The 23,826-nt window shown below is 47.7% G+C and overlaps 4 protein-coding genes across 6 annotated transcripts; 3 read left to right on the forward strand and 1 right to left on the reverse strand.

Annotated features, from left to right (window-relative positions):
• Positions 1–1,550: 1,550 nt before the first annotated feature.
• LOC100835566 (apoptosis-inducing factor 2) lies at positions 1,551–3,223 on the forward strand. The gene is made up of 2 exons (XM_003576244.4): positions 1,551–1,921; positions 2,012–3,223. Exons 1-2 carry the CDS (start codon positions 1,767–1,769, stop codon positions 2,994–2,996), a joined length of 1,140 nt encoding a protein of 379 aa, XP_003576292.1. The 5' UTR covers positions 1,551–1,766; the 3' UTR covers positions 2,997–3,223.
• Positions 3,013–5,989, forward strand: LOC100845237 (pentatricopeptide repeat-containing protein At5g08510). The gene is made up of 2 exons (XM_024462746.1): positions 3,013–4,708; positions 4,846–5,989. The coding sequence occupies exon 1, from the start codon at positions 3,277–3,279 to the stop codon at positions 3,871–3,873; it is 597 nt and encodes a 198-aa protein (XP_024318514.1). The 5' UTR covers positions 3,013–3,276; the 3' UTR covers positions 3,874–4,708; positions 4,846–5,989.
• A 677-nt stretch (positions 5,990–6,666) lies between these two features.
• LOC100837116 (digalactosyldiacylglycerol synthase 1, chloroplastic) lies at positions 6,667–10,773 on the forward strand. Its single transcript, XM_003577740.4, has 7 exons — positions 6,667–7,288; positions 8,071–8,103; positions 8,363–8,450; positions 8,558–9,039; positions 9,119–9,385; positions 9,535–9,884; positions 9,975–10,773. The coding sequence occupies exons 1-7, from the start codon at positions 6,815–6,817 to the stop codon at positions 10,498–10,500; spliced, it is 2,220 nt and encodes a 739-aa protein (XP_003577788.1). The 5' UTR covers positions 6,667–6,814; the 3' UTR covers positions 10,501–10,773.
• Positions 10,774–11,933: 1,160 nt separating this feature from the next.
• On the reverse strand, positions 11,934–17,223 carry LOC100835876 (BEL1-like homeodomain protein 1). Of its 3 annotated transcripts, none has more exons than XM_010239621.3 (6): positions 17,100–17,223; positions 16,874–16,979; positions 15,217–16,113; positions 13,534–13,931; positions 13,379–13,439; positions 11,934–13,291 (listed from the first exon to the last, which is right to left on the reverse strand). In XM_010239621.3, the coding sequence occupies exons 3-6, from the start codon at positions 15,979–15,981 to the stop codon at positions 12,500–12,502; spliced, it is 2,016 nt and encodes a 671-aa protein (XP_010237923.1). In that variant the 5' UTR covers positions 15,982–16,113; positions 16,874–16,979; positions 17,100–17,223; the 3' UTR covers positions 11,934–12,499. The 3 variants fall into 3 exon arrangements, with proteins under 3 accessions (XP_010237923.1, XP_010237922.1, XP_003576293.1); XM_010239620.3 differs by having other exon boundaries at positions 16,632–16,979; XM_003576245.4 differs by lacking the exon at positions 17,100–17,223 and having other exon boundaries at positions 16,632–17,088.
• Positions 17,224–23,826: the final 6,603 nt, after the last annotated feature.

The raw sequence follows: 23,826 nt of genomic DNA on the forward strand, positions 1-23,826 counted from the left end.
ACGTGCAATTTACTACTTGCACATGTGAAACCTCATTGCGTGACGGTGGATGTTAGGAAAATACCAGTACCGCCTAGAGGTGCAAAAAGGTGAACCCGAGGCCAAATTAACATGGGGATCAAAGCCACGATGATCTATCAAAGCCACGATGATCTAATTAGAACTCTAAAGGCATCACGAACACATCTACTCCCTCCGTCCCATATTAAGTAATTCAAATTTGCCCAAATATGAATGTATCTATACCTAAAAAGCGTCTAGATATATGTAATAGAAAGTCATTTAATTAATATGGGACGGAGAGGGTTACGAGTATTATATAGATCTTCCTCATGGAAATTGATAACATGGCGGGGACCACTTCCACTGGACGTCGACCAAGAAGTCAGCATCCATATCCAGAAAGAAGCAGATCGACCGTCGCCAACCGTGACGGATGTTAGAGCCAAGAATAGGTCATGATCCGATCGACGAGCTCAACGCTTGTCAATTAGAGCCCATGGCTTATGTGACTGCGTCCACTTCAACCATTCCTTATCATCGATCTTAGACGGAGGGCTCTGCTGATGCAGAGGCCGGCGCTTTCTCCCTGTTTCGAAAAAAATTTGAGGGTTCCGCTACAAAAAGACAGCTTGATAATGCCGGGGTCACATAAACTTGGAATAGAGGTTTGCCGCCAAAGAGAAAGAGGAATGCGAAACACTTTTCAACCGAGGCCGGTATATACTGGTGACCACGAGGCCGCACATTTCTTGTCGGGATTTGCGCACCCTCCTCGCTGGGAATCGCGCACACGCAACGGACGGCGGATAACATGGGGGTGGGAATGTCCACGCTACAACGGACGGCGGAAAACTCGCTGCGGCTAGATTCAACGCTCTCAAAGAGGAATGTATCCTCCCCACAGTTAATGGTGAAATTACAAATTAATGTCACTCTTGATAGCCAAATTTTTTCACAAAAATGCATATGTAATTGTTTGAGTCCTTGTTTGTGTGGGTGCATATTTTCATAGAGGTGGCTTGCAAATGAGTTTTTTAGAGTGATGTTTTTTTTATTGCAAAAAAGCGTCTTTTAACTATTCTTTTTGAAACAAAACATGCCCACCATATATTAATCACCAACATCAATAACATTACAAGCATCGATAATACCATCTAAAACAGCAGTCGGCGCAGCGCCAAACAAGATGTCGATGCTCACGGACATCATTGGTGAGACCTAGAGCAATTTCGTCCCCGTCCGCCTCATCACGGAAAAACGTCTTTTAACTTTACCGTAAGAAACTACAAACATGAGGCAGATAATATACATGCGTCATTCTAAGGTTTCGTTTGGCATTGCAGTGGATTATCATGATCCTTTTTTTCACTCGCTTTTCACTATTTTCTTGTTTAGCTAACCAACTTTTCCTACTTTCGTGCGTATTTTTCAACAGCAGATTAAAAAATAAGTTCAGCGCAGCACAATTTAGTAATGCCAAACTGAGTCTAAACCATTGGGTCTGTTGAATTATCCAGTACTTCCCTGAGCGCGCCGTTTTTTTATACATGCGTGGCGACCAAAATTAGCAGTCCTATTTTTGGAAACTAATCCCCTTTTAGCAAACAATAATAGCTCCCCTCCATAGCTCATCGACAGGTGGGGCTCCTCTCCTGACCGACGGGTCTCGATCGCGACGCTGGCTGATTCTCGCCGCCGGCGGTACGTGTAACGTCTCGGCGTCCGGTCCCACCGCCCTTGGCTAGCTCGTTTGTGATTCTCACATGATCAGGCACCTCTCCTGGTGCTCAAACGAGGACTCCGCTGGCGCCGCCGCACGTGCCGCCGGCGACCGCGTCGTCATCGTTGGCGGCGGCATAGCCGGCGCCCTCCTCGCCAAGACCCTCCAAAACCACGCCGATGTCGTCCTCATTGACCCGTATGCAATTTACTGTTCTAATTCATTTGATCTTCTATCACTTGTTCTTTATTTGGATTTTGGACGCCATGGATGCATGGATGGATGAAGGAAGGAGTACTTTGAGATCCCATGGGCTAACTTGCGGGCCAAGGTGGACCCGGCAGCGGTGGAGCGGACGGTGATCCCGCACGCGGACTACCTGACCCACGCCAAGGTGGTCACGGCGGCGGCGACCGGCGTCGATGACTCCGTCGTGCTGACCTCCGTGGGCCGGGCTGTCGCCTACGACTTCCTCGTCATCGCCACGGGCCGGACTTGCACCCGGCCCCAAAGGCGGGCCGACCGACTTGAGATGTTCCAGCAGGACAAGGAACGGATCGCGGCGGCACAGTCCGTGCTCATCGTCGGTGGCGGGCCCATCGGCGTAGAGCTCGCTGCCGAGATCGTCATGGAGTATGGCGCCGAGTCCAAGCGCATCACCCTCGTCCATGGCGGCGACCGCTTGCTCAAGGTCATGGGCTCGCGGGCCTCTGCCAAGGCGCTCGAGTGGCTTCGGTCCAAGAACGTCACGGTGTTGCTCGACCAGACTGTCGATATCGGTGGCGTTGTTGACGCGGACCGCCGTGAATTCACGACGTCCGGCGGAGAGACAATTGTCGCGGATTGCCACTTTGTGTGCACGGGCCGGCCCGTGGCGTCCGGGTGGCTACGTGACACGTTCTTGGGCGAGCACGTGGACGCCGATGGGAGGCTAGCGGTGGACGAGCACTTGAGGGTGGGGAGGACGAGGAACGTGTTCGCCATTGGCGACATCACTGATGTGCCTGAGGCGAAGCAGGGGTACCTGGCACAAAGACACGCCATGGTGGTGGCGCGGAACCTGAGGTTGCTGCTCAAGGGCGGCGAGGGGGAGCACAAGAGGCTACACCGGTATAAGCCGTCCAAGGCGGCCATCCACGTCACGCTGGGCCGCCGGGACGCGGTTTCGGAGCTGCCCTTCATGACGCTCATCGGACACATACCCGGCGCCATCAAGCCCAGGGACCTCTTCATCTCGCGGACGCGCAGGATGATGGGCCTCAGGTGGAACTAACAGACGGTCGATCAATCTGATCCGACGGTCCCGGTTAATCGATGAGCTGATAGTTCTAGATTGTCGTTGGGTATATGATATCTTTGCTGCATCTAGAAACTTTTCATCGCATCAAAGTGATGCATATGTAAACATTGTAACCAGGACCAGGTGAAGCAAAATACATTGATGGGCTCCCTTGTGATTTTCGAGAAATGAAAGCACTGGGACAAGCATAACTTGTGAAATGCTTCTCTTTCCCTCTTGATTCGTCCACGGGTCATCTTCTCTCTGTCTCCATATGCCGCAGCCAGCCATGCGCCGGCAGTACGCCGAGCTCCTCCGCGGGGCCGCCGCGCAGCCGTCGCTCCCACTCGTGGCGTCCCTCCACGCCGCTTCCCTCCGTCGCGCCGCGGTCCCGGCGGCCGCGCTCATCCACGCATACTCCGCCTGCGGCGACCCGGCCGCCGCGCGCAGCCTGTTCGACGGATTGCCCGCGCAGGACCAGACGCTCTCCGCGCGCACCGCGCTCGCCAGCGCCATGTCCGCGCACGGCCGGTGCTCGGAGGCGCTCGCCCTGTTCCGCGGGGTGGAGGGGGAGATGGACGACCGGGCGGTGACGGTGGCGCTCGCCGCGTGCGCCAGGGCCGGGCTGGTGGTCGAGGGGAGGGCGCTGTTCGCCAGGGTGCCGAGGCCCGCGCTGCAGCACTACACGTGCATGGTGGAGATGCTGGGACGGGCCGGGCTTGTCGACGAGGCAGAGGGCCTGCTGGCGCGCGTCGAGGCACGCCCCGACAGGGTCATTTGTGGGGTGCTGCTCGCCGCGTGCCGCGTCCATGGACGTGTCGATGTTGCCGAGAGAGTGGATAGGTTGATGCGCAAGTATGGCATTGCGTGAGCTCTTTGCTGTGTGATAATGAAGCTGGTAAAGTCTCAGAAGGAAAAATAAACGAAGCTGATGAGAAATTAATGAGTAGGTGGTAATGGTGGTTCTTGAAGTTCATTCAGTAATATGCAGGACAACGCTAGCCACGGCCGTTGGAATCTGAAATTTGCTGAAGCCTGTGCTGGTGATTGTCAGTGGGTCTCAAGAACTACATGCGAGGATCAACCACACGAGTGTCGGCGTAATTTGTTGCTTGCCTCTGTTATGGACGCATACTTTGAAGACGGGATCAACCTGATCATAGTGAAACGAGTGTTTCTGGGAACACAAGTAATGCATGTAGAGCTGTGGTCAGTTTTCTCGTTTCCTGAGTGTGTACTCTCAGATTAACCAGATGGGGCATGGGGGTTATCTTCAGACTCAGTAAGACCATCAGATTGACGTAATTGAGCTAGCAATGCAGCACAAAGAGAAGTAAGTTGCTGAGTTAACAGACTGACCCGTGAAGCTTGAGTAAATTATGGAAGAACATATTATCAGTCAAATGTTCTCCATCAAATACCAAAGTAATAGTGTTGTTGCAGTAACAAAGTGAAGTCTGCTTGTTGAGTTTTACCTATTGCAGCGCAAAGTCACGAATCCTGATAAGCTATGGATGAACTCGGCATGCTGTTTTTTTCATATGGGTAAATCTGAGAAATGGAGCTGCTATTTCCTGAGATCTTGTGGTGAGAGGTCTACTGGGATGATGGGATTCAGCTCAAGATACTTAAAGAGTTGTGGCATTCTCTCATGGTGGGAAACTGATATGGTTCAGCGTACCAAGTATAATCAGATGCTGGAAATGGTTAGTTATCTTGACACTCCATGTGTCATGATCACACAACATCTTATTCTCGATCTATATTCCTCCTGATGCCCGATTAAATCGGTCATCTCTCGTGATGTAACCCTTGAGTCGATGACGCGAAGATCGGTCTGCAGGTGTGTGATTGGAGCTCTTGGGATCCTAGAGGGAATGTAACGATTTCAGCCTGATGGAACAACCAAGAAAGGGGGCGTGTAAATACAGAAGCATCAGCATCTCATTCAGTCTGTTCTCGAGAGTTGGTGAACCCATGGAACAAGGAATATGAATATTCTGCGGTTCTCCTCTATGGTTCTCATCAGCATCATTTGGCTGCGTGCATCCATTGATGCAGAGGCGGGGGTATTCCCTCCTTTTCGAAAAAAACCCTGTGAGGAACAGACAAACAAACAACCGGTGGCTGAAAAGGTTGGAGAATGATGGAAGAAAGGAGCTCCCAAATCCAAACCCAGCTGCATATACATCCCTCCTGGCACTGACAGGAAACAACACTGACGGCGAATTCTGCTAACAATGCAATTCTCTGACGAAGTGTTCCTCGTTTATTGTTTGTCGTCGTCATCGTCGTCACGACACGATTGTGCGCAGGTTACAAGCGCTCGGTGGCGCCGGATTCAGACCAAAGGCGCCGTTCGCTGGACGACAGAGCACTCACTGGCCGTTGCTTTCAGTTCCTTTTCCTTTGAGTGGAGCAGCAGGCAGCAGCTGGAGCTCAAGCAAGCTCCTCTACCAAACTGGCACCGGGAGGAAACACTGACGGCGAATTCCTCTTCGACGAAGCGTTCCATCGTTGTTGTTGTCGTCGTCGCGACATGATTCTGCGTAGGTTTACAAGCGTTCCGTTTTCGCAGACGGTACTGAATTCAGACCAAAGGTGCCGTTCGCTGGACGGCTAGCACTGGCCGTTGCTTTCGGTTCTTTTGAGTGGAGCAAGCACAAGCAGCAGCTGGAGAGTGCAAAGCAAAGCTCCAACCACCAAACCGGGCTGCCGTGCGGCTCGAGTTTGCGTTGCTTTCATCCTTTGTTTCCATGCTTATCTCATTGTGTGAGTTGAGATACCGCATACATTCCATCCAGAAATCCATTGCTCGCGTGCCTTCGTGCCCTTCTTTTGCTGGTCATTGTTAGTTGCTGTATCTTCTAGTTTTTCCTAACTACTGAACTTCAATTAGAATTACCTTCACACAGTACATCCTCCGTTGTAAATGTCTTCCTTTGACTGTTTTTTTTCCCAACAATTAGTCTATTACTCCTACTGCTTTTGTGGTTCATATTAGTTGTCGCTACTTTGTTCTAAATCAGCGACAATTTGAGCATCTCCACTCGGCTCCCCTAAAGGCTAAACGGGTTATGGAGGCGTCGGCGTTAAAAAACTGACCCAGCCCGCCCCCCTAAAACCAAAATGTAGCCGGCGTGGCCTCTCAATTCATCCGGCGTCCCAAACCGCACCCTACTCATAGGGGGCTAGCGGGGACGCCGAATGAAGTTGAAAAGCAGGGCAGGTCACCCTAGTTGGCGAGGCTAACCTCGATTTGGGGGCTGACATTTTTTATTTTAGAATTGGGGGCTGACATTTGGAGGTGCGGCTGGGTGCCGGTTCCGAAACCAACTGCATGCGTCGACGCCTCCCGTATGACCATGCGCCGGACGACGTATGGAGGAACAAGTGAAGATGCTATTAATACGGATTGGAAGAAGTACTTGTATTCTGGAGCAAGTTCTAACTATGTTTTCTCCTCTTCGTTTTTACTCCTTGGAAATCTCGTTCCACTTTGAAGTTTGACCCAGGTGCTCTTATTTGTCGTAGAGCTCTCTCTTTCACGGTCTCGGGAGCCATCCAGCGCCGTCGATCCTCAGCCGTCCGTTTCGCGCCCCACAAACGGCTCTCATCACTTCTTCCCCCACTAGACCCGGCCGGACCCACCACTGCAGCTGGGCCCCGCGGAACTCATCTCCTTCTTCCTCCCTTCCTTCCTTCTCCGCCCAATCCTTCCGCACCTCACACCACCATTGCCACCGCCTCCGCTTCCACAAGGCACACAAAACCCTAGGCTGCCTCTGCCTACCCACACACACGCGCGCCCCATGGTGAGCTTCGGCGTGGACACGCGGCCGGCGCCGGCGGCGTCGGCGTCGGCGTCGGGGGCGGGGGAGGGGGCTTTATCGTTCCTGTCGCGGAGCCTGCGGGAGGACCTGCGGCTGATCCGGGCGCGGGCGGGGGAGCTGGAGACGCTGCTCAGCGCGCCCGTCCCGGAGCCCGAGCTCTTCGCGCGCCTCCGCAAGGCCTACACCACCACCACGTCGCCGTCCTCCTCCGGGAGGACGCGGCTGGACCTGTCGGCCATCGGGAGGGCGTTCGAGGCGGAGGCCGGGAGTACGGGCTGGGGCGCCACCGCCAAGGCGAACAACAAGGGCAAGGCGGCCGGGTGGGGGTGGGAGGTAGCCGACGCGGAGGGAGAGTGGGAGCCCATACGTGCCGTCAAGGCGCGGCTCCGGGACCTCGACCGCAGGGGACACCACCAGGCCTCCCACGTGCTCCACAAGGTCAAGCTCAGCCTGGTGAGTGAGCAACCGCTTCCATCCCATTTTAACCATACCTCGAATGCTGCCGCCGTCAGGTTACAAGGAGTGCGTGCGCCTTTGCTGAATTCACAACACAGACTCAAATTTAGTTGATGGGGGCTAATGGTGGACATATAGTTATTCATTATGCTGTTCCCCCTGTACTTTGGATGTAGTCAATTCTAAATATATATTTTTTCCTTTTTGGAGGAAATCCAATTCTGAGATGTTATACCTACATTTTGAGGAAATGGGGAGCAAAATTTGTCATTTCTAGGGGAAAGCTCGGCTCTGTGATCCAACAAGTTTGAGCTGAGTTATTCACAACATGTTATGCCCTCTGGAGTAGCTTATCCAGAATTAGCTGTTATGGTCATGCTTGTAGGTCTGATAACTATAGGGTGTAAAAATTCACAAGATGTCTGGGTCTACTAGCAATAAAGCCGCATGATGAGTTCTGTATTGATGTTCTATATTCGTCGCCGTATAATAAACTCACTTGTTAACTGTGGTATGAAAACTGTGAATGTTATGCATTAAATTTTTACCTATAAAAATCTGTAGTTGAAAATTGACTTGCAGTTATACAGTAAGTTTATTATATGCAAAATTAAAAATCGTGTTTGCTTGCTCTCCATGGATCTTAATTAAGCTTGTTTTGGGATTTACTTGTTGGAGCGTGCTCTAGCAAATTTCTTACTGATTATCAATCGGTACATTACATACATGTGAGTATATGACTGCGCTAAAATGATGTCCCATTGCAATTCTTATTGCAGAAATCGATGAGCTTTGCACCTGAAGCATCTGAGGTTAGTCTGGCTTCATGCTCTGTTGCACTTTCAAGGAACTGCATGAACGCCTTTCAATACTGAACAATTGCAATGAGCAAAATTAATTATGACTAGTTTTTCCCTCAGTTCATTTCTCATCTATCTACTTGTGTAATACTCCTAAATGTTTGAAATGACAGGACTTGTCTTTTGAGAATAAAAGTCCAATTTGGTGATCTAGTTATCAGCTAATCTTATTTGTTGTATACATTTCTTAATCAATATTGATTAAATGCAGGACGTTCCACCACTGGATTTAAACGAACTCTTTGCGTATTTTCTAAAGCAATCTGGACCGTTGTTTGACCAACTTGGTATAAAAAGAGGTATGGGGCATGGATTTTTAGTTAGAAGATCTCAGGTCTCAAAGAATATTTGGATAGATGCATGTGTGCTTGTGCTGTATTGATTTGTTCTTCTCGTATGGTTATAGATGTGTGTGACAAGTTGGTGGAGTCTCTATGTAGCAAGCGCAAGGACTCCTTTGCGTATGATCTTCTGTCGTCTAGTGAACCATCTTTGTTCAGAAATGACAATGTTTCTGATGAACTTGACCTAAGGATAGCTAGCGTCCTACAAAGTACGGGACACCGTTATGAAGGTGGATTTTGGGACGACAGACCAAAGTATGATGTAGCTGACAAGAGACATGTTGCGATAGTCACTACTGCCAGTCTCCCCTGGATGACAGGCACGGCTGTAAATCCATTGTTTCGAGCTGCATACTTGGCCAAATCTTCCAAGCAATATGTAACCTTGATGGTGCCCTGGCTTTGCAAGTCAGATCAAGAGCTCGTCTATCCCAATAGCATGACTTTTAGTTCTCCGCAAGATCAAGAAACTTATATAAGGGAGTGGCTGGAGGAAAGAGTTGGTTTTAAAACGGACTTCAAAATATCATTCTACCCTGGAAAGGTAGGGTTACTTTTTCTGCCCAATATGGCAAACACTATATGGAGTCCTTGTTTAATCTTTATTTCTTCCCCAATTATAGTTTCAGAAAGAAAGGAGAAGTATAATTCCTGCTGGTGACACTTCACAATTCATACCATCAAAGGAAGCCGACATTGCAATTCTGGAAGAGCCTGAGCACCTGAACTGGTATCATCATGGAAAACGTTGGACTGATAAATTTAATCATGTTGTTGGTGTTGTACATACCAACTATTTGGAGTATATCAAGAGAGAAAAGAATGGTGCTATTCAAGCTTTTTTTGTCAAGCACATCAACAACCTGGTTGCCAGAGCTTATTGCCACAAGGTAATCTTGATTCAGTTATGACCTACTGCATTGATTGAGATGTTTGAGTGCGCACAGTGCAAAGTCTTTTTGATATGCATATATATTCAATAACTGTGGTGATTGGTTGTTTTTTTCCTTTCTGAGCTGATGGTAATGACACTATTTAGGTTTTGCGACTATCAGGAGCTACTCAAGATTTAGCCAGGTCCATTGTCTGCAATGTACATGGTGTTAATCCCAAGTTTCTCGAGGTTGGGGAGAGAATAGCAGCAGAGAGGGGGTCTGGCCAACAGTCCATGTCCAAAGGAGCTTATTTTCTGGGGAAGATGGTCTGGGCCAAAGGTTACAGGGAACTGATAGATTTGTTTGCGAAGCACAAGAGTGCTTTAGAAGGCTTCAAACTGGACATCTATGGAAACGGTGAGGATTCACTTGAAGTACAATCTGCTGCCAAGAAGTTGGATCTGAACCTCAACTTCCATAAAGGCCGGGATCATGCGGATGATTCTCTTCATGGGTAAGACAAGAATCACCCACCTCGGAAAGCATATGCCTTCTTCACATCTGATGTCATTATTCTGAATGCTTCTCCGGCTCTGTTTTGCAGGTACAAGGTGTTCATAAACCCAAGCATAAGCGATGTCCTCTGCACCGCGACTGCTGAGGCGCTAGCCATGGGCAAGTTTGTGGTGTGCGCAGACCACCCATCCAACGATTTCTTCAGGTCGTTCCCAAACTGCCTGACATACACGACATCGGAGGACTTCGTCGCCAAAGTGAAGGAAGCGATGACCCGCGATCCCCAGCCCCTCACGCCCGAGCAACGATACAACCTGTCGTGGGAGGCCGCGACCCAGAGGTTCATGGAGCACTCCGAGCTGGACAAGGTCCTGAGCAGCAGCAGCAGCACCTCCGAGCACGCTACCAGGAAGATGAAGAAGTCGGCGTCGCTGCCAAACATGTCGGACGTCATCGACGGTGGCCTCGCGTTCGCCCACTACTGTTTCACGGGCAACGAGCTCCTCAGGCTGTCGACCGGGGCGATACCGGGGACACTCAACTACAACAAGCAGCACAGCTTGGACCTCCACCTGCTGCCCCCTCAGGTACAGAACCCCATATACGGCTGGTAATCAAGAAACACATAACCATCACTGCTGCTCTTAGTAGTAGTACTAGTAGTACATAGATAGCTCTGTAATTTGTAACACTAATTCTTTTCTTCTTTCCCTTCCCTTCCCTCTCCTTGATGCCAAAGCTTAGGCAAAGCCTCTGTCCATCATCATAAAATACATATCGCTTGTAGTAGCATCTAGATAAAAGCTTTGAGTGTGTTGTCCGTAGATTCTTGATGAGCCCCTGTTCCTCTCTGTCTGGTAGTGCAACACCCGTGAGGTGGAATAGAATCCCATGTGGCCCATGTCTCCGTGCTTGCACCAAATCTGGTAGTCGTCAGTCTTACTTGAGTGCGTTTGCTCAGCTCCTTTGCACGCGGTGTACCCCACTGGTTGGTACTCACCGTCGCACGCCCATCTACCTCTCCATTGTTTCTTCTCCTCTGCTCTGGGTTCTCTTATAAGACGTTTTGGCAAACGAAATCTACTTAAAACGTCTTGTTAGAGTTGAGCTGATCAGCAGCAGTAGCTGTAGCTGTAGCTGAGAGATGACCGCATCTGCCTCCATTTTTCTCCTGCTCGTTAGAGTTTGTGGGGATGACGGCAGCACAAATGCATGATCTTCTAGCTCTTGAATACAGGGCGGTTGTGTAGCGTTCGTAGTGGCAAATAATACTACCAGTGCCAATGAGTAGCTCCACTGGGATTCGCCAAACGGGGTATCGGATCCAAATTTGATGGGGACGTTGATACTGTCTCCTTCGTCTCGCGCTCTTCGTATCACCCTTTCTTTTTTTCGGAATTTCTAACAGCAATGGGACACTAACTGAGGTGAGAAACAGATCCTCTCTGCCAATTATAGCCACCGTCAGATTAATTTGTGTGTGACACTCCTGTTGTTTCCCTGCTAGACAATTTTATTTTGCAGGTCCATCTGTTGTCCTGCAACTGATTCTCCCTTGTCTCTAACGGAAGACGCCTCCGTTCCAGCTTAATTGTCGCTACTCGAGAGACGATTGTTTCCTCCATTGTTACATGTGGCGGCGGATTTCGCTCGTCGGGGACAAAAGTGTCATGCCGCTCCCACGATCTAATGGTCGTGTATGACAAACACAAGAACAACATTTTAAAATCACAAAATTGCAACACGATTGCGTCAATATATTCATGAACACAAAAATGTTTTGGCCCATACCGAAATGACCAATTTTTAGAACTGTCAGTATTATTTCAAGCAAGTTCTAGCGGGGTTAGATTTAGAACGGTTGGATCTTCGATCGACCGGTGGTTCGGTTGGAGCCGCAGGCTTTCATATTTTTCAGTATTTGGAATTAGAGCGGCTGAGTTAAAATGCATATACAGAACTAACTAAATGTGCGGAAATCCGGTCGTCTAACAATTGCTCTGTAAGGTCACGAATCCAGACATGAGCTGCTAAAGGACACTAGATATGTATAATTTGCAATATCTCACGATGCATCTCTTCTTTTCCCCAGCACTGCAGCTACATATTGTATACACTACAATATACAAAAAAGAAAGAACAATACTCAAATCGCCAATTAACTAACCAACTACCACATACACTTCCAAGAACCCCCAATTCCAATAGCTCTTCCATGTACATATATAAACCCCTTTACAATATTGTATACCCCCCAATGATCACTATGCGTCTATGCCCTATCAAATCATGTAAAATGTATGGGTTTTAAGTACGACATCTCTTCAAGGAACTAGCTTACCTTAACTAGCCTATATCTATACTATACTAGTTTATACACTGTCGTCCCATCTATACATACTCCCAAAACCCATATAGAGGTTTTTAAACCTTAATGCATGGCGGCCTAAGCATGACCTGGCCCTCCTTACTTACCCATTTTTATTTTTATACAAGGTCTAGATAGATTATTAACTAATTAACCGATTTTTTTTGGGACTTGATTGCTTACTTAATTCCGCTATGTGCTTATATATGCATTGGTGTATTGGTTCATGGGTGAATTCATGGTAGCTAGGCCACGAAGTCTCTCATGAGCTGAGCCGCGAACGACTTGGTGCTCTGCATCTCCATCTCGTACCCTGCGCCGCCGCCGCCGCTGTCCGTGGCGCCATTGCCGCCGCCTCCCATGAGGAACGGCGCCGGCGCCTGCTCGCCGGCGCCGTGGGGGAGGCCGAGCGTGAGCGAGACCCCGCCGCCGCCGCCGGCATGAGCACCGCCGCCGGAGAACGCGAAGGGGTTGTCAGAGCCGGCGAACTGGCCGACGTAAGGGCCCGGCGCGAACAGCGAGTACCCTGCCCCGCCGTCCTGGTGGTCCCTCGCGGCGGCGCCATTGCCGCCGCCGCTCTCCATGAACTTCATCAGCAGCTCCCGGTGGCTCACCTGCTCCTCGTGCTGTCTCGCCGCCGCGGCCGCCGCCGCCTGCGCGTGGTGCAGAGCCGCCACGTCGAACGTCTGAACCGCCGGCGGCTCGTCGCCGGCCGCCGCTCTAGCCTTCTTGAACATCCCCTGCCGGAACCCGTCTTCTTCCTCTTCCTCCCCCACCCCCCCGTCTTCGTCTTCCTCATCTCCGACCTCATCGTAGAACCCGCCGCCGCCGCCCATCGGCCTCGGAGTAGCAGTACTCTCGCCGCCGCCGCCCTTCCCCGCCGCACCACCGGACCTGATCCCGCCCGCCGCCGCCGCCGCCTCGTCGCCGTTAACACCGCCCTGCTGCTTCTGCTGCTCCTTGGTCTCCTCCAGGTACATCTCCTCCACCATCGGCTTCCACAGCCGCACCCTCGCGTTAATAAACCAATTCGACACCTAAAACCAAAAAAAAAACGTAGAAATTAATTTCTAAAACACAATTCAAATTAAAAAATGAAAATTAATTTTTTGAATTTCACTCACCTGGCTCCGGGTGAGCCCGGTCTGCTTGGCGAGCATGATCTTGTCAGAGTCCTTGGGGTACCTGCAACGTCATCAGTTCGTCACCGGCCCAATAGCAAAACGACACGTGTGCATATATAGATATAGGGGAATTTGGGGATTTTTGGGGAATTTACGGGTGGAGGAAGTGTTCGAAGAGCCATGCGCGGAGGACGGAGACGGAGCGCTCGGGGAGCCCCCGCTGGGGCCGCCAGGCGCTGCTGCCTTGCATCATGCCGAGCTGCTGCAGCGCCCGCTGCTGCCGGAGCTGGTGGTCGATGTACCGCAGCCGGGACCCGACCCCTGATCCCCTGCCGCCGCCGCCGCCGGAGAGGTCTCCGAGGTCCTCGCCGAGGGCGCGGCTGGCGGCGCGGATCTGGCCGGCGATGGCGTCGCGGAGGCAGCGGAACTGGCGGGAGATGGTGCGCAGCGCCAGGGACGTGTAGGTGCGGGCGGCGCCGGCGCCCGCCAGGGACTCGAAGGAGGACGACACCGACCGCATCTGCCCGTGGTACTGCCGGTACCTCTGCTCCACCTGCATCCAATCCGCCATTGTTGGCCACCGTTAATTTGGGGTTCATTAAGCTATAAAATCAAAGATCAAGCATGCTGGAATTTGCATGGATTTGGTTTTCGAGGGGTTTCTTATGGATGTCAATGGCAAACTGGAATTACTTTGGGGAATTTTCAGAGATTTCGATCACGCCTTTGTGTGGCTTCTGATGAATGCAGCCACCACCAGCCAAGGCCAGACAGAGCCTAACGAGCTAATTAAGCTACCTTTTGGACTGGCTTTGCATAATGTATACAAAAGGATGCACACATCTGATCAGACAGCGAATTAAAGGATGCTTGTACTGGCATCGAATTGTATCATCCATCATCAATAAACAACAGCCAAAGAATTTCTAGTCATTTAAATAAATGTGTGTCTTCCTATAGGACTACCCCAAAGATTTAATTGATTAGTTGGTAAAATACTCCCTCCGTCTCATATTAACTGACTCAAATTTGTCCAAATATGGATGTACCTATGACTAAAATGCGTCTAGATACATGTAATAGAAAGTCATTTAATATGGGACGGAGGGAATATATATCACAATAAGGTACGCTACATTAACAGAAGATCAGGGCAGGAACTTTTCGGTTTTACTTTTAATCATTTGCCACTTAATTTTGTTAATCCCACATACTACTTTTCAGTTTTACTACTACAAGTGGTCTTCTTCTTTAAGACAAAAAAAAATTGGATTAAATTTGAAATATACTAAGAAATCAATGAATTAAATGGAGGGTCATGCAATAGTTGGTAGCACTGCTAGATGACAAGACAAGTTTAATTAGGAAAAGCAAAGGGTAGGAAGAAAAAAAAAGGTTGGAATATCCAGCAAATTAAAGGTCTACTTGGCTACCCCCAACAACTGTGTGTCTCTCATCTTTCAGAAAGAGAAGCAACAAAACAAAGATAGCTGGAAAGCAAATGACTCACATCCTTTCAATAATTACACCTTTCCAAAATTATAGAGGCAATCAAATTTCGTAGACATCATCAATCTAACACTACCAAATCCATACAAAATGGTTAGAAAAAAAAGAATCATTTCGTATGCAGAAGCGGAGAGATCAAGAATCCTAAAGAAAGACAATTAAATGTGGAATGTTATCTGAAGAGAAACACACAGAAAAGCAAGGTAGAAATTAAGGTAATTTAGTAAAGTAATCCTCTGCAAAGCAAGCCTGGTTACTTCTAAGATTTAGGTAAAAAAAACTGCAGCTAGGCTAATTAGTTACTCTAAACGAATTAACTAATTACTGACCTCATCGAGCATGTTAACCAGCTTCCCCTTCTTCATCTGCAGCTCCTGCCGCTCCGCCGTCGACATCTCGGGCGCGCTCTTGCCGGCAGCGTCCTCGCCGCCTTCCTCCTCTTCCTTCTTCTTCACGCTCTTCGCCGCCGCCTCCTGCTTCCCGTCGACGTCATCGATGCCGCCCTGCTTGCTGACGCTCACCACCTCGTCCAGCAGCTCCTGCGCCGCCCTGAGGTACTTGGAGCTCATCACCACCTGCCCCTGTGACGATGGCGCCATCACCCCAGGAGCAACTAGATGGCTGTACCTCCCGTCGTCTTCGTCTCCGGCCACAGCGGCCACTGTCACCGGCGCCTCGCGAGCGCGGGACGACGACAGGCTGAGCACTGCGCTCACGTGCTGCTGCTGCTGCTGCATCCCCTGTCCCTGCGCCGCCGTTGTCGTCAGCGGCGGCGAGGAAGAAGACATGTCGGCTGGGGTCGTCCAGAGGCTGTGGTAGGAGGAGCCTGCCGGCGGCGGCTGCTGGAGAGGGATGCCGACGAAGTGTTGCTGCTGCGAGGCCTGGTGGTGGCCAAAGGATGATGCCGGAGTCATGGCGGCCGCCGAGTTGAGCAGCATCATGCTGGCACCGGCGCCGGCGTCGCTGTAGCCGGCACTGGCGCCGCCGCCGTAGCTTGGGTTCATGAGGTAGAGCGTCTGCAGGCCGCCACCTCCGTCGCTGCCGCCGCCAGGGGCCTGGATGTCCGTGCCACCGCCGTGGTAGTACGCCGCCATCTTTCGCCGGCACCTATGGCAAAATCTTGGTATATGTGTGCAATCGATGTATTAACTAAAAATTCTCCTTAAAAAATTATCCCACTCTTTCTGGTTCACTCTTCAATTATCTTCTCCTGGTGTGCCTTTTACCTGTCAAAAAGAAGTGCCAAGAAATAAGTAATTAAGACTATATATGCACATAAATATGTACATAACAACATGAGAAATGAATTGACACAAAGATTATTTGAGGATGCATGATTTGTGAGGTAAATTAAATTGGACCCATGCATCACCCATGACTCCATGATCAGCTAGAGAGAGATAGAGATATGAAGGAAAGAGATAGAGAGATCGAGAAGGAAGATATATGCATGCATGGCATGGAAGAACTCTAGCTAGCTAGTATTCTCTCCAACTATAATAAGCTCAAGAAGAAGAAGAGAGGAGATGAGAGAGATAGCTAGGGAGAGAGAGAGGCGAAGAGAGAGATGTGGAATAGGCATCAGTATCACACACAAAAAAATATAAAAAATGAGGAAAAGTGGGGAATTGATCAGGTACCCATCTTCATCAAAGTGATTTAACAAAGAAAACCAATGATGAAACAGAGGTCAACACACCCACAGCCGCACACATCATGAGCTTAGGTGAGCTGAGCTTATTACCTCAAGAATCCATGATGCAGCTCAGCTCGATCATGCATGAGCTGCTTGCTGCAGGTGCAACACGCACACGTGCTAGCTAAGAATAAGAAATCTCACTCTCTCTCCTCCCCCCCTCTCTCTAAAAGAGCATGAGAGGTGATGAAGATCCTAGAGAGAGAGGAAAGAGGAACAAGGAGGAGGAGAAGAAGAAGTATATAGGAGGTATCAGGAGGATGAGATCACTCATGTCAGTGTTGAAGTACCTGCTGGCTGCTGCTGCAAGTTCCTTTCTTTCCTTTTGCTCTCTACAGAGAAGACATGATGCACTGGAGTACTATATATCTTTTTTCCTCTCAAGATCTCCTCCAGCTGAAAGGGCAAAAGAAGAGATAGAGAGAGAAAGAGAAAGACCAATTGTTTGAGTCTTTAAGAGAGAGAAAGAGAGCAGGGAAATGAAAAGGGGTGATGAAGTGGAGGAGGGATACCCACCTCCCACTTCCATTATCCTCAAAGCCCACACAAGCAGCTTTTCCCCCACTCCCCTCTTTTATTTTCTCTCTCTAGCTACCTACAAGATTTTTTTCCCTCTCTCTTAATTGATTTTTCTCTCATCAAGGGCTAGCATGCAATTTAGGTGTGGAAACTCACCTGTACTATGCGGGCCTTGGGTGACCAGTTTCAGCAAACATGGGCATCAGAAAGGACTAGTCTCATTGTGTGTTGTACAAGTGGGAGTTATTGAGTTGTAACCTCTTGCCTTAATTTTACTTTTGTTTTTGAGAAACCTGTAGAAACTTCAGGAGCAATCTAATTCTGTTAGAAGAAAAACGGTACCATTATACGTTAGGAAAACCAGGCCGAAAAACCGGAGAATCCTCCTATATATGTTCATACTAACCGAGTCTCATCGTCAAATCACTTACTCAATTAATTAGCCCAACTAAAAAACTTAAGATATGGTACAACTAAAGCAAGTTTTAGTTCCTCAATTGTGGGGATCTTGTTCTTATCATCTACCGATCTAATGCTATCTAAATCTTATTTATTGTCACCAAACCTGTGGATTGAATTATCCATGAGTGAAGAGGAAGCGTGAAGTGACAAGTATTCGCGGACGAGGAGTGTACGGGACCGTCCAAACGGAACGGATCGACAGATGGATAGGGATATATATGTGGTGTATTATTATTAGCAAAGAAAGGTGTAGGGCACACACACATCTGGGGCACAAGAATTGAGATAGATACGGTGAGAGGTATTTGGGAATTATGGATAGCAATTGGTGCATGCTCAGGTGGATAGATAGATGCAGGCAGACTGCACACTCTGACACAAACCTGCATGTGTCAGAAGAACTAGGAAATGTCCACGTCCATGCATGTCTAGGTCAGATTTTGTTTCTCCCCTTCTCTCCTCATTTTTTTTCTTGGCCTTTTGGAAGCTGTGTCATGGTCAGAATTTTGATTAGTTAATATAGCATCCCCATGCATGTGTGTGTGACCTTTGCTTCTGTTCCTTTCCCTAGCTAGCATTGTTGCCCTTTTCCTTTTCACTCTTGTTGGGCATATGTATGCATGTATGATGTGTCATTCCTGTTTGCTAATGATCAGGACACATTTGTTTATGTCTACAATGGTCTACTCCACATCTTAATCTTCCTGATGCATAAGCTAGTTTAGTGATTCCATTTTTTCCCCATGTATTTTTTTGTTAGTCAGATGATGATGCTCTGCCGGCTTTTGGACAAAAAGCGATTGAAAGCTCAGGAATCCAAACCAAACTGGCTGCAAGGAGTAGATTGTTATTCCATTGAATAGCATATAATCATTGTCAATACATCAAAGAACTTTGAAGGTCATTTAGGTTGAACAGTTACCATTATTTTTCAGTCGCGTGGTTCTCTTTTCTATTTGTTTTTGTATTACTGAGGATGCAAAATGACACTTTTTACAAACAATTCAAGATTGAACCTGGCTCATTTTAATTGCATATACCTATGACTAACTCAGATTGATGGCACTGTATATTGAAAAGACTTGTCATTTCCATGGAAAAGATGCTGAGAAGGATATTATTGGGCCATTAATATTTGGCGGTTATCTTGGTAACGTATATGACTAAACTTCGATTTCACTTTGTCCGTTAAAGAAAATGATGGCACAACATGTCCATCGGCATGCACCACACATCCATACAGATGTGCAAGAACATTCTTGTAACATATTCTTCAATTTCATCACGAACTTATTTTAGCATCTAGGTGTTAAGATTTCCTTGAAAGGGAGAAGAAAAAAGTGCAAAAGCAATGAAAGTGGAAAGGGGTATATGCTCCACGCACCCACGATGAAAACGATGTAAGGCCATATCAAAATGGGTCAACCAATAGATTTATTATGTGTCTTCTTATATAATTAACTTGAACTATTTTATGCAGATTGTAGACAACTGTGAATATCTTCGAAATAAATCTATTATAGAGCGCATATAACCATTTGATATTCGTGTGCCACCATTCTTATTCCTTTTTAAGTACAATGTGCCATACAATACAGAACATATTCTCTCTATTTATCATGTCCCGTAGTATATATATCATCATCGCTAGCTATATTTTTTTTTTGATACGTTATAAAGAAGTTAATGCTCTTGTTGATCATCCGCAAGACTAAACCTCACACTTTATTGCTTTAGTTTGTAGGCAGATTCTACATCATTAGATGCTATACATCGAAGGCAACAACAGGGTCAAGAATGAAGTGAGCTAGGAAGAATCAAAATGTGGACCAGTATACGCGCAATACCATGTGAAAAATGGGTGCGGCATTACCTCTTTTCTGTGCTGCATGCGTGCCTGTTCCTTTTTTGTTGTTGTCGTAAAAACCTATCATACAAGCAATTCACACATCTCGGTCAATATTTATTTGGTCTCGTGTTTTCCAACCACATAAACCCTCACCCCGTTCCGTCCCTTTTTTGGTCCCAACATAGTGAAACCCTCCCACACACACTATCATCCTTTTCTTGGCACCTTTTAATCTCATGCACAATGCGGCATTATCCGTCGATCACTTCCTCTTTTATCGCCTATCCATTCTCTATTGACCCGTAGGTGTCGTCTCTATCAATCTCATTGGTGTCACAACTAAAGCCGCAAATGCTAAAACGTACCATACACACACTTGTTGAAACTACTGACACATTATATATGAAGTTTATCCTTGTATTGCAAGCTGGCAGCATCGCATGCCAGCCTCGACACGCCCTCGCCCAGCGCTGGCCATCGCCCGCGTAGACATGAGACATACAGTAATTGGCATCTCACTGGAATTAATGAGCTAATATGGATCGGAGGGGGTACGGAATTGGCTGGCCACCTAATTCTCTCGGACCTTGCGTACACATTATTATCGCGCAGATGATAATACTACACGCACAATATATGTCTCTTCCAAAAACAAATACGTGCATTGTATTTCAAAAAAGAAAAATTGTTAGGACAAAGAATGTATAGGTAGCATAGTGTTGTTGGCTGTACCAATCAATCAAAGAGGGGGGCCGGAACAGAAGATGTCGCGCACGGGTGGAGACGGGGTCCTGAGGCCGCCACGTCACCCGCTAACCCACCCACCTGCCCCTCTCACCGACGGCTGAGCCCACAGATTACTCCGGGCCCAGGCGTCATAGTGACCCAGGAAAACGCTTTTGGTCGTGGCTTCCCCACGTGCCAACTACCGCGCGGGCGGAATCCAGGCCCACACACATTCACGCCGTTCACACTCGCGGTTCGGCGGTACACGTGTCGATTTATCGCTCGTCACCTCCCCGTGCGCGCTGTTCTGCCCCGGGCGCAGCGGATCCGCAGGATGGCGTGGGATTCGGTGGGGGTGGGCCTCTTTACGAGACGTCGCTGTCTGGTGGGGGCCCATGGTGGTGGGCCTTGGCCAATGGGAGCTCGGCAGCTACGCGGCGGGCCGGGGTCGCTGTCGCAGGTGGGCCCCGGTGGGTGGTGGTTTCCTATTGGCTGCTGTTTTTCCGCGGGCTGGCCCACCAGGGGCGGATAATATGCGGTGGGACCACCTGCCGACGGGACGGATCCACGACGACGAAGAGACGATCGAGCTGCCTTCTAGTAGTAATACTGAGATTTTTTCCTTCCTTCTCTTGGCTTCTTTGATTTGTTTTCTTTTTTGTTTGTTTGTGTGGATTTTTAGTCGTCGAGATGGGAGAGAAGGCGGGAGCAGGAGCACCGGAGGTGTGGCGCGGTGGCAGCCATGCCAGAGCAAAATATATGTCATCCCTTTTAAATTGAAGTTTGCCCATGAAAATTTGCTAAATTAATCATCTTGCTTATTTTGATTAAAACAGTTTAGCTAGTGGAGCCAGGGCAATTGCTCGGGGTGGCGTTGGCTCCGTCCCCCAAGTGAAAGAAGCTAGGTATAAAATACCTCGGACCAATCTTGAAATCGCTTAGATTTACGAAGGAAAAAAAATCCTCGCATCTCGGGCCAAGGCTCCCTCTTCTCTTAAGTGTATCTCCGCTCTTCACAGTGCAACGGTGTCGTCGGTTGACAAGGAGGGAATAGTTTCATCCGTGGAAGGCGCGTTGGGAGAGGGTCTCTGTGTATAGGTTCGTCGTTTCCGAAGAGTCGAGTGTTACGCAGCTTCATGATTTGTCACATGGGACGTGCTTGTATTATTTTAAAAAAATCACCGAAAGATCGATAGGTCCGCGATGGAACGTAGTTAGATAACAGAAACAGGAGAACAAAGTGCATGACGATGGTCCTGACGGGTCATTTAAAATTTAATGAACTTTTTCACTAGCTCCAAGCAATCTCTTTCCTTGCATGTCATGCTCCATATCTTTTCGATTAGTCTGCTTTAGTTCTTAATTACCACCAACGGAAGAAAAGAATACCACAAAAGGGGACAACTTCGTTGCAATTCGTGACAAACAATCAGATTTTTTTGGTCACTAGAGCTGCATCCAAATTCCCAGCGTAACAAAGAATATGGTAGGACAAAGGAGAGGAAGAAGCACTATTGGTGATTTTTTGTTTTTGATCGAGTAGGGTTTACAAAGTGGAAAAGAAGAAACTAACTTTTAGCAAGTCCATAAATAATTATTGAAAATGTTAGTTGGACACACAAAAAAAACATGCATGCACAGTTGGTGTGGCTATTGGTCATGACATGATCTCTCTTTCTCTTTCCACTACAACTGTGGATCCATTGACTTGACAAGCTTTGTAGTTAAAAGTGCATGCAAGGCATTAACTAGTGTCTCATGCATGCACACGAATGCTAGCTAGCTAACTTAGCCGTGTAGTGCAGTAGTGCTATAGCAATAATAATTAATACTCCACTGCTAATTAGCTGCTCATCTATAGATCTCACTGTTGTTTTATATAGTTGGCAGGAGAGAAATCAATGGAAAAAAAATCTTAGATGTGAGAAGAGATGTCTTCTACTCGATCGTGTCAAATCGAGCTAGCTAGGTAGGCGTGACAAGATAAGCTTATGCCGGTCTTTTCATGTCTCCAAACTCACTAATCATACTTTTCGCTGTCGATCCTGGATCGATCGGTCTAGCTCATGCGGCAGTATAGTAATGTACGTAGGAGCTTAATTAGCATGATGTGACAATGATTAGGGAGTGTGAGTAATTAATCAGCTAACTTTTCTGGAATTTGCACTCAACTTTTTTACACTGATGTACGTGTTCTGATTTAATGGCTATCTCTTCGTCTTCGTCTTCGCCTTCATATCCGTCGTCAAGCTAGGTGTTCCTTCTTCGGCTATAGCTTGCGTCTATTGCTACACTATCCGCCTTTCCCTTCGTTCGGCAACCCGGACATCACATCTTTCACATAAATCTCACTCCACCTAACCAAAATTTTGCTTGATTCCATTGTTGTTCCACTCTTCTCCGTCGACAACCATCATGCCATCTTCACCTCTGCCTTCCCGATTGAATCCTTTCTCATTACTCATCGACCTCCCATCTTTGACCCATCGTTTCAGCCCTCTACCCATTATCTATAGCTGGCTTAGGGAGAAACCCTAGCGAATCGATGAATCCTACATCGTCAAAGTTGATTTTTCATGCACCATGCATCCAGTTTAATTACCAAAAGCTCAATGTGTTAGATAAACATGTGCAACAACTATATAACACGGTGCGTCACACTCATGTCTGTCATCTGGACATTATGGATACATAATTTTATTATCACTGCATTGGCGCGGTGGGCTCCGCTAGCTAGTCTATACTTGAGGGGTTTGATCAATTTTGATCCGCCGATCACGGCCGTTCACCCCAAAAGCTCTCGATCAAAAACATCGGCCAACACAAGCTTCGTCATTGCATATGTAGCGGAGTTAATCGATTTAAAATTCTAGATTCATTCAATTTATTCAAAACATGTACATCCTTCATCCCATATTAAATGACGAAATATTACATGTACATAGACACTTTTTGTGTATAAATACATTCATGTTTAGGCAAGCTTGAGTCGTTTAATATGAGACGGAGAGAGTTAATTAAAATTGATCGATGACACCACATATAGAGTTAATTAGTTAGAGAACCTGATCATTTTTGCCCTGGACGTACGTACGAATGAATGGGCCCGTCAGATCGAGTGAGCGAGATGCATATGCAAAGACATGACGATGTGTTAATTAATTAATTAATGACACGTGTACGTACGTCCTTGTCCAAATAGGACAGTGATCTGACATCCGATCTCAGGTTATTAAGGTTCATCCATGCATCTGACTGAAAGCACCAAGACGTACGTACGTACCAAGAGGGCCGTGTGTCAGATCAGTCCTCCCAAGGCAAATAGGGACTGGATATATATATCTTTTATATAGTTGCTTTCTGTGGTGTACTCTACGTACGTATTAAGGGCCCTACGGACACAACAATGCACAACTCGCAATCGAGAGTAGTGTGGACCTTAATTTGCAAAAACTGGAGATAATTAATTAATGGCACATGATGATCGATCAATTCATCCTGGACGGTGTAGTAAAAAGGATTTTAAGAAGAAGAATTAACGCATTGTACTAGTAATAATTAACAATTTTTCTTGTTTTTTCTAGAAGAGGATTAACAACAAACCTTTTCGTGCATGGGATAAAAAAAAAGCTACTCCTTCCGATTCATAATAAGTGTCGTTGATTTGATTTGTCCCCCGCAAAAAGC

Source organism: Brachypodium distachyon, chromosome 4, assembly GCF_000005505.3.
Source record: "Brachypodium distachyon strain Bd21 chromosome 4, Brachypodium_distachyon_v3.0, whole genome shotgun sequence".
Lineage (NCBI taxonomy): Eukaryota > Viridiplantae > Streptophyta > Magnoliopsida > Poales > Poaceae > Brachypodium > Brachypodium distachyon.